The sequence below is a fragment of the Rhododendron vialii genome, chromosome 10a, assembly GCF_030253575.1.
Source record: "Rhododendron vialii isolate Sample 1 chromosome 10a, ASM3025357v1".
Lineage (NCBI taxonomy): Eukaryota > Viridiplantae > Streptophyta > Magnoliopsida > Ericales > Ericaceae > Rhododendron > Rhododendron vialii.
The window spans coordinates 38,260,061-38,270,707 of NC_080566.1; the positions used below are offsets into that span (position 1 = coordinate 38,260,061).

Genomic DNA, 10,647 nt, shown 5'->3' on the forward strand with positions numbered 1-10,647 from the left:
GTTTTGCGAAGATTGCAAGATTATCCCCGGAAAGTGTCTAGCTATTGCCATAACATAGACTTACGGTGTTAGATATTTGCCCACTAACTAGATGGTGGCATCTTTCTTGTTGTTCGTATTTCGGTCCTGCGTTTGCAAAATCCTTGTTTCATCCTTGCCAGTACCTGTATGCAAACAAGATTCAAACTTGTCTTGTTTTCTTGCATTGTCCAAATGAATTAAATAACAAGGGAAGAGGAGAACATTTATCGATGAGATATATTATTATTATAATAATAATAATAATAATAATAATGTCAAGTGCAATAAAGAAGAAGAACTGACGAGTGATTTTGAAAGAAGAAGTTGGGCTTTGCCAATAACTGAACGACAATTTCCTTCCTGAACGACAATTTTTTGCTACTACAATAATCTTTCAAACTACAATAATCTTTCTTCGTTGCGTTGATTCTTTCTGGTTTTGGTCATCTGGGGAAGAAGAAGATGATGAAAGAAGGAATCCCATGAAAGAATTACACTTTGCCGCAAAAAATTACTCTTGACCGCAAATAATTCTCGTGGCCTCAAATTATTGAAAGCGTGATTACTCCTCAAGATTCACTTGTGTTTTACATGCTTCTTGGCTGCGTCGAATTACACTTGGTCGCGTTGAATTGCTTTTAGACGCGTCTAATTACTCTTGCCGCAAGTTATTGAAAGCATGATTACTAGGCACACTTCTCTTGTGGTTTACATGATTCTTGGCCGCACGTTATTGAAAGCGTGATTACTAAGCATGATTCTCTTGTATTTTACATGCTTCTTGGCCGCGTCGAATTACACTTGATCGCGTTTAATTGCTCTTGGCCGCGTCTAATTACTCATGGCCGTACGTTATTGAAAGCGTGATTATTAAGCACGATTCTCTTGTATTTACATGCATCTTGGCCGACTTCGCCGCGTTTAATTGCTCTTGGCCGCGTCCAATTACTCCTGGCCGCACGTTATTGAAAGCGTGGTTACTAAGCACGATTCTACTGTATTTTACATCTTCCTTGGCCGCGTCGAACTTCATTTGGCCGCTTAAAATTACTCCTGGCCGCTAAAAACTACTTGTGGCCGCATGTTATTGCGAAAGCGTGATTACTAAGCACGGGCCGCATGTTTTTTGTAATCGTGTTCATCAGTCACGCCTTTCTACTCTCGCAGCCGCGAAATATAGACCTAATTAAAGGGACCAAATTCCTCACGCAGCTCGCTCGCTCTCTCTCACGCACACACACATAGAGGAACCGGTCAAAGAATCAAGCACTCTCTTTGCAATGGGAACCACAGCAGTCAAGCGAAACCAGGTTCGGTCTCTCTTGAATTGTTTTTGAGGCTGTTTGGCTACCCGTTATTACCAATTAAGCAAAAAACAAGCAGCAAGAACTGACGAGAAATTCTGATTAATAGATTTATAGATACTCAGCATCTGGAATTCCATTAACGTGATACAACGACCTAGAAATTATGATTCGTGTGTACTTTAGGTTTATGCCCAACCTCATTTACTGTCCATTTGGCGGAATCGGTGAGAAAAGAAAAGAAATTGTCGTGCTTTGATTAGGAAAAGTTGTAGTGCTTTGATTTATTTACCAATTAAAGATGTTGGGATGCTAGTCATTTTTGTAATGTTCTTATCGACGAATACCGAAAACATTTTAAAAGCAAATAGATGTATAAACGATGCTAATGCTAGTGTTATTAGTTCCATGGTTGATGCGGATATTAGAGGCGTAAAGACAAATTCTCTACTATTCGATAGAAGTCAATTCGATGAATCCATTGCCAAATTTTCAATTGCCACTGTCATGTCATTAGTTACAATCCAGTCTCACTGTAAAGATTCAATCACTTTTTGATGTATCAGAGTTCATGTCCAGAGGAAGTGCTTATAACTTTCGCATAAGCAACGCGGTGCGTTTAAGTTTCCTGCCCTTCTCAAAGTAGCACTTGATGTTTCCAAGGGAATGAACTATTTGCATCAAAATAATAATATCATTCACAGGGACCTGAAGACTGCCAATCTTCTGATGGATGAGCATGAGGTAACAGGCTTTTTGGAATCTTATGTGATTGACCTTTTCGTAAAGTTAACTTGTCGTTCTTTCACTTTGATGTTAAATGCACATTTGGAAGTGAGCATTCATTTTATTACAAGTATCGTATTTTTTCTCTTTCATGGTCCTAGTGTGAGTTGCAAGTCATTTTTAATCATATCAATAGTAGCTTCTTCGTGTTTTCAGCTCTTCAGTGAAAATTCTATTCTTCTCTGGACAGTCATTAAGGTTGCAGACTTCGGAGTTGCTAGAGTGCAAACTCAACCAGGAGTGATGACTGCAGAAACTGGAACATACCGTTGGATGGCACCTGAGGTTGAACTTTATCTTAAATTGCCTATAATTTTGAATTTGTGAGTCAATGTTCATGCATGATTCTTTTTGATAAGTATGTGAAGTTCCTTGCTAAAAAGTTTCTCCTTCTAGTTGTATCATGCTTGCCTCACCATGCATTTTAGGGATCAGTAATACTTCATTCCAAGTGCGGAAATGGAACGATCTTGGCTAACTGGGTGTATTACTAGGATTTCCTTCTGTGCCAATATTGTTGTTCCATGATGCCCCGGGTCCATGTTTTGGAGCCAAGACCTGGTACCATTTACTTGTGGAGATGGACTCCCTCTGTTCTTGTTGTTTTTTCTTTTGATTTTATCTTCCTCTTCGATTTCCTAGCGGTGTATAATACATAGTTGTATACACCTGTTGGGCATTGTAGCAAGTTGCCTCACTTTCAACACTTGTACATTGTTTCAGGTAGAATTTGTACTTCCAATGTCATCAGTGGGCACTGTAAAACCTCCTTGTAAATTGGAGTGGATAAGTTTCTAATTAGAAGTTCCGTATTAGACATCTATTTCCGGTTTGGGTTTTCAAAGTCTCTCAGATAATTTGATGTTCAAGTAGGAGAGAATGGTAATAATGCCTTAAAATATTATTCGGTGCATTGAAGGTTTAAAGGTTTCTACTTCTTGATGATTATATGTGGAAATAATCTCCTATTGGTCAGTTCCAAGCTTGCATCTTTGACATATTGACTCTGGCCCGGGGGCTAACTACTGGGATAATCATTTTTCATGTGATTTTCTGTAAATTGCTGTCACCGGCTGCAAAAATGTCACTCTTCCTAAAACATCCTTTCTGGGTTTGTTGTTCTAATAAAGGGAACTCTCTTCTTAAAATGGTATTTTGTGCATTGAAGGTCATTGAACACAAACCCTATGACCATAAGGCTGATGTTTTCAGTTTTGGAGTAGTGCTCTAGGAGCTGTTAACAGGAGAAGTAAGCCTTCCAGTGACTCTGGTGTGCAGGTTTCGTACTTGTACTTAACACCTTTGCAAGCAGCTGTTCAACAAGTATTTGGCTTTTCCTTTTCTTTCTTTCTATACAACAATACTGACCTCCCATATTTTGCTGGGATTAGAGTATGGGATTAGATTACACGGGGACACATTTTGTGCATTTTCTAGGAACTTTCACTTGTGTGGTTTGGATTAAATGTGCTAGATATATCCAATCCCATGAAATCAAGGATACAGAATACCGTTATGTATCTGCTCGCTATTGTCCAGTCAAACAAACAGGACCTTGATGTTTAATAAATGATTCATCTATATCGTTTATATGGTTACCAGGGTCTGCGGCCAACAATTCCAAAGAACACCAATCCAAAGCTTGTCGAACTGCTTGAGAGGTGCTGGCAGCAAAACCCCACTCTGAGACTCGATTTCTCGGAAATTATAGAGATGCTGCAGCTTATGGCCAAGGAGGTAGGTCATTTGCCAAAGGTTTTCTTTTTGATACATTGAAAAATAATTTTTATGTCCTTAGTGAGTAGTTCATTTTACAATACATGGAGTGGAACCTTGGTTATTATGAACTGTTGAAACAGGTGTGATGTGAGGGAGGCGATTGTCACAAGGATAAATCAATTGGCGGATGTTTCTCGGCACTCAAAAGGGGTCATCACTAAAGCAGGTTAAAATGCATTTTACAGCTTTTTCTCCTGCTGATCAGTCGAGGTGTATACCTGGAATGGAATAGTTTGTTCATTTCTAGGCTTGTTTCTCACTCAGTTTTTGTTCAGTTTGGTGTTCTCTCCCAGTCAATAGTTTGTATCCTTGAATCATTTGTGACGAAGCAATTGTAGATGAACAACTTGATTAAAAAGAGTCAAATCTCTCTCTCTCTCTCTCTCTCTCTCTCTCTCTCTCTCTCTCTCTCTCTCTCAACTAGCAGCTTTCTTATTTCGACAATAAGCAATGCCTCCTTTGTACCCAACTTCAGATGCATGTTATGATGCAATTTTTACCTTCGAATCAACGGCGAAAATAAACCCTCAAGCCAAATTGGGCGCGGAGTATTTGCGTTCGAAGTCCCTTGGTTCTCCATAAGCGAGATATCAAATGCTACCCTCATATGACTGGCAGTGAAAAAAACTAGCTAGGTATCATTTTTCTTTCATTTTCCTTCTCTCTCAGTCACTCATACAGCATTAATCAATACTCAAAATAGTGTACAAGATGGCCGAAGAGGGCAAGCCATAGCAACGCCTCACCCACCCTCACACCAGAAAAAGTTTTAAAATGAGGTTCTTCCCTTCTGAAAATCATTTCACATGACTAATCACAACTGTTGTACTCCCACAATTATTACCACGGGTATTCTATCCACCTATTCTACAGGATGAAACTGCAGATATTTGATTAATTGTGAAATCCAGGTGTTCACTCGAGCTGTTTCGTTCAATCAAAACGTGCCCAATCTCGGGCAAAACTCGAAACTGCTTGCTTTTGTGTCTCCTCTGAATCATGCTTCCTACGACCATAAATGTCCTCTTCCGGCAACTTCAGCATGCCCCTTATAACATTGAGTCCGAAGTTGGCTTTGAACTGCTGCTCATCGTCAATCACGTGGACAAACCCCTTGTTTAATCCGAATTCGACATGGAAGTATGGAAAATCCTCGGGAACAGAACCACCAACCCCTTTACACTCGTATCACTGAGCTTCTTCGTATTGTGCTGGCTCCACTCATCTTCAGCTTCATCAATTGCCTGAAGGAAACTCGTTGCACAAACATGTAGAAGAAGATTACTACAGATCATGTTGAGTTCTCAAGAAACAAGTGAAATTTCGTCAAAGATTAAACCAATCACCAAGGGTTTTCTATCTGTAAAAGACTAACAGTGATATATGAACCAAACTTTCCAAATGGTGATCAGTGTGATTGGCATTTTTCTATCAGGCTAGAAGGCAAAAAATGGTAACACATGGTATCTTTATTTCAGTGTCCAATGATTTGTACGAAAAGTAAACATCTACATTGCTCACAACTCTCTCTTAAATACTCCCTCCGTCTCATAATGGATGACAATTTTGGCATACGTGCCTTGCAAGAATTTATCAAACAAGATTTATATAGCATATGAAAGCATTAAAAATTAAAAGACAGAGATGAATTCTTAAGATGTTTGAGCTAGCAAAATTGTCATCCATTTTGGAACAAAGATTCTCTCTCAATGTTGTCTTTCGGTCTAAGCATCCACTCTAATCCCATTTCCTTTCTCACAGTATTGTACTTTCTTCAATATATGAAATTTGTGCCTATCAAGCAAAAACACAATGTGGAATAAGGAAATGGGACTTCTTTAGTTCTTTTAGTTCTGTATTAGTTTTATCAACGCCACCCTGGCTCAAACAAAAGGAAGCGAAGCCAACAATACAATATTTATATCCTGGTACCCAGAGACAGAATCAAATTTTAATACGGAGTATTAATAATTCACATGGCGCAAGGGCTACCTGTGGGAGAGAAGCTGTTCATAGGTGGCGATTCCAATGTTCATAGGTGGCGATTCCAATGGTCCTATAGGAGTTAATAGGCAAGAGTATGAGAAAGTCTTTGGTAGTTTTGGGTTTGGTGACTAAAATGAAGCTAGTAGAAGTATTTTGGATTTTGCAGTGCTTTTGATCTCATAGTTGTGAACGCTTTTTCCAAGAAGAGAGAGGAACACCTAATTACCATTAAGAGCGGGTCCAACAGAAGTCAGATAGATTACCTTTTTGTTAGAGACACTCAACGTTTGTTATGCGAAGATTGCAAGATTATCCCCAAAGAGTGTCTAGCTATTGCCACAACATAGACTTCTGGTGTTAGATATTTGCCCACGAACTAGATGGTGGCATCTTTCTTGTTGTTCATACTTCGGCCTCCGCGTTTGCGAAATCCTGGTTTTGTCCCTGCTGGTACCCGTATGCAAACAAGATTCAAACTTGTTTTGTTTTCTTGCATTGTCCAAATGAATTAAAGAACAAGGGAAGAGGAGAACATTAATCGATGAGATATATAATAATAATGTCAAGTGCAATAAAGAAAGAAGAACTGACGAGTGATTTTGAAAGAAGAAGTTGGGTTTTGCCCAGAGCTGAACGACAATTTCCTTTCTGCAAAATTTTCTGCTGCTACAATAATCTTTCAAACTACAATAATCTTTCTCCCTTTGTCTTCATCCATTCGCCTTTGTTCCGTTCCCATCTTGGAATTTTTTTTTTTGATGTAATAAGTGGAGAGATAGATAGAGAAAGTTATAAGGAAAAATGCAGAGAGAAAAATGGATTTCTCAAAGATGAGAACCAAACAAAGATATCATTCCCACCACACTGAGCCCAAATTTGAACTCTACAAATTGGCCTAGAGTTGGCGCTAGGTGTACGAGGCAACATTTCCGTGACTATGTTCATTCATTTTGAATGTCAATACTTAAAAGTATGTATAATAATCAAAATTAATTCGCAAAGTTTTGAATTGGAAGAAAAAAGTAAATATACTATAAATATAATACAAAACCTTAGCGCCAATCATTTACCCGAAAAACACTCTTAGAGCCAATGTTAGAAATTCCATACCTCGCACAATAGAAAATGGAGAACCAAAACCCAAGCTATGAGGGGACAACATGAATACTCAGGCATTTGGACAATTGCCATCAAGTAGTTGTCCTAATGTGATCATGAGAAATGGGCTCTGCATGCGCGACTTCTGTTTCGATAGAGCCGCAGAAACTTGGTGCATAGTTGGTCGGCACCACGGGTCGGGGCGCAAGCATGCAAGTGCTAGCTTGACAGCAAGAACCACTGCTTCCTCCGTTTGATTCCTTGGCAATGGGAGCCTTTTATCCAATACATCCTTCACGAAAATACCATAAGAAGATGGTGGTGAGGAATCCAAAGTTGATGAAGAAAGAGAAGAGATGAGATCCCCTGGATGCCTCCCCATTATAACTTCGAGTGTTAAAACTCCAAAGCTATAGACGTCTAACTTCTCATTCACCTCCATTGTGTAAGCAAGTTCTGCCCAAAGAAGGAAGGGTACAAAGAACAGGGAAAAAAAACTAATAAGAAATTGTAAAGGTGGCTTAGGAATTAACATATTCAAAAGAAAAACAGGAGACTAATATTGGTAGCTAAGATGAACTGTGCAAGTACCTGGAGCAGCATATCCCAAGGTACCTGCAAAGGAAGTTCAATTTGATGAGTGCAGGTTTAGAAGTCTAGCAGTTCCAAAATCAGAGAGATAAGCAACGTCTTCTAAGTCTAGCAAAACATTCTTGCTTGATATATCACGATGAATGACCGGGGGTGAACAACCATGGTGCATATATGACAAAGCATCTGCCAAACCTTTAACAACATTCATCCTCTTACTCCAATCCAAACTTAGTGCTTCTTCCTCACAACTTAGTTTCTTGTCCAAGCTCCCCCCTTCCAAGAACTCATAAACTAAAAATGAGTGTCGTGGATGTGAACAGTAACCCAAAAGCCTTATGATACGCCGATGTCGTATCTCTATCAATGCACGAATCTCACTCGTAAAACTTTGAAGATTAGCCAACTCGCCATCTTGCGAAGGATGAAACTTCTTTACAGCAACAACCTTACCACTTGGGAGCTCAGCCTTATAAACAACGCCATGTCCACCTACTGCAATGCAATGCTTGTCGTTGAAATCCTCCGTCGCTTGGATGATATTTTCATGCACCAATTTTCCATTGAAGCTCCAAATCTCAAACAAATCTTTATTAGCTTCTTTATTTGGCTCGATTTCATTGTCTCCCATTTTGTTGCGATGAATAAGGATAATCATAGCAACAGTAAGAAATAAAATCCCCAACGTAGGAACTACAATTGCTAGTACAATTTTGTAATGATTTCTCCCATTATCTCCTTTGCTCTGCTTCAGTGAACATGGCATCAAACTAGTTTTATTGCCACACAATCTGTCGTTATTTCGGTATGCCTGAAATGAAGCATCATCAAATGCTTTTGTGTTGGGCAGAGGACCTTCCAAGTGATTGTAAGATATGTCAACAGACGTTAAACTTGACATCCCGTTAAAAGATGAGGGGATAGAACCGGACAACAAGTTGTGGGAGAGGTTTAGTGTCTCTAAGGTTTTCAAGTCCCCGATCCCTGGTGGTATCTCTCCTGTTAATAAATTATTTCCAAGATCGAGATTTTGAAGAAAGTGCAACTTTCCTAATTCATAAGGAATAGTCTCCCTGAGAAGATTTCTGCTCAAGTTCAAGTTCAGAAGATTCACACACTCACCCAACTTCCCTTGGATACGTCCGCTAAGATTGTTTCCAGACAAGTCGAGATGCTGAAGACTAGACAGGTTGGCCATTTCTGCTGGAATATCGAGTGAAAGTTTGTTATTGCTAAGAGTAAGATTGAACAACAAAGCCAATTTTCCCAAATTCTTCGGGACCTCACCAACTAGATGATTTGAAGAGAGATCGAGTAAATGTAACTGAGTTGCACTTCCAATGCCAGGTGGAATGTTTCCAAAAAGGTCATTGTTGGAGATCTTTAGGCTAGTCAAATTGGGTAACTGTTCCCATTTGTGCCAAAGCTCGCCATAGAAATTATTGTGACTGAGATCCAAATATTCAAGGTTCGGGAATACCTCAAAAACTTCCGATATATGCCCAGTCAGTTGGTTTCGATCAAACCTAACACGGCGTAACTGACTGCAGTTTCTCAAGCTATTTGAGATATGACCTGTTAAATAGTTGTTTGTTGTACTAACTTTTACGAGTGATCCATGAGTGCACAAATTTGGCAGTAGAGGACCTGTGAGCTTGTTGTAGGCTATATCAAGCATTTGTAGATATCTAAGATTTTCTAGTTCTACAGGGATAGATCCAGAGAGAGAGTTCGAAGCAAGGAGCAAAATTGTGAAGTTTTCCAGGTTCCCTATTGAAGCGGGGATTGATCCCGTGAGATAATTTACTGACAAATAAAGATCAGTGAGAGATCTTAGCATTCCTACTTCTTGAGGGATAGATCCAGAGAGAGAATTCTCGCTAATGTACAACATTGTGAGGTTTCTCAAGTTCCCTATTGAAGTGGGGATTGATCCCGTGAGATTATTCTTGTCTAGTGCAAGGGCAGTGAGAGATCTTAGCATTCCTACTTCTTGAGGGATGGATCCAGAGAGAGAGTTATCGTAAAGGTACAACATTGTGAGGTTTCTCAAGTTCCCTATTGAAGCGGGGATTGATCCCGTGAGATTGTTCGTTGACAATTCAAGATTAGTGAGAGATCTTAGCATTCCTACTTCTAGAGGGATAGATCCAGAGAGAGAGTTCTCGTAAAGGTACAACGCTGTGAGGTTTCTCAAGTTCCCTATTGAAGCGGGGATTGATCCCGTGAGATTGTTCGTTGACAATTCAAGATCAGTGAGAGATCTTAGCATTCCTACTTCTGGAGGGATAGATCCAGAGAGAGAGTTCTCGTAAAGGTACAACGTTGTGAGGTTTCTCAAGTTCCCTATTGAAGCGGGGATTGATCCCGTGAGATTATTCTTGTACAATGTAAGGGCAGTGAGAGATCTTAGCATTCCTACTTCTAGAGGGATAGATCCAGAGAGAGAGTTCTCGTAAAGGTATAACGTTGTGAGGTTTCTCAAGTTCTCTATTGTAGTGGGGATGGATCCAGTTAGATTATTCGCTGACAAATCAAGGTCAACGAGAGATCTTAGCATCCCAATATCTCTAGGAATTGTTCCCGAAAGATGATTGATGGACACATTAAGAGATGCGAGTCTCGAAAGGCTGCCAATCCGAGAGGGAATGGTCCTATATATTAAGTTGTTGGACAGATCAAGTTTCACTAGATGAGGTAACGAAGAGAAGTTAAGACCGGAAAGCGTACCTCTCAAACCAATACTGTCAAGGGTTACATTGGTTACTTCAGTGGCCTCGTTGCAACCAATTCCAACCCAAGTGCAATGACTACTTTGATTCCATGATGAAAGGAGAGATTGGCTTTGATTGTCAAGGCTAGCTTTCCACTTCAAGAGAGTGGCTGCTTCACTTTGTTTTGCAACTATTTTGGTTGCGGGAGAAGCACGAGCAATGGCGGAATCCGATGAAGAGACAAATGGAATTAGGATGACAACAAAGACAAAGATGATTATGGAGTGAACTGCTTGGAAATTGGGAGCCCTTTTAGGTACGGATGCCATGGCTGGTTTCTTATGACACAAGCTAGGAGTAGAAGTTGG

The 10,647-nt window shown here is 39.8% G+C and overlaps 1 protein-coding gene and 1 pseudogene across 1 annotated transcript; one reads left to right on the plus strand and one right to left on the minus strand.

The window, feature by feature from the left end:
• The first annotated feature begins 1,227 nt into the window (after window positions 1-1,227).
• Window positions 1,228-5,362, plus strand: LOC131302512 (serine/threonine-protein kinase STY17-like; annotated as a pseudogene).
• A 1,282-nt stretch (window positions 5,363-6,644) lies between these two features.
• Window positions 6,645-10,647, minus strand: LOC131302513 (probable leucine-rich repeat receptor-like protein kinase At1g35710). Its single transcript, XM_058329181.1, has 2 exons — window positions 7,566-10,647; window positions 6,645-7,430 (listed from the first exon to the last, which is right to left on the minus strand). The coding sequence occupies exon 1, from the start codon at window positions 10,606-10,608 to the stop codon at window positions 7,603-7,605; it is 3,006 nt and encodes a 1,001-aa protein (XP_058185164.1). The 5' UTR covers window positions 10,609-10,647; the 3' UTR covers window positions 6,645-7,430; window positions 7,566-7,602.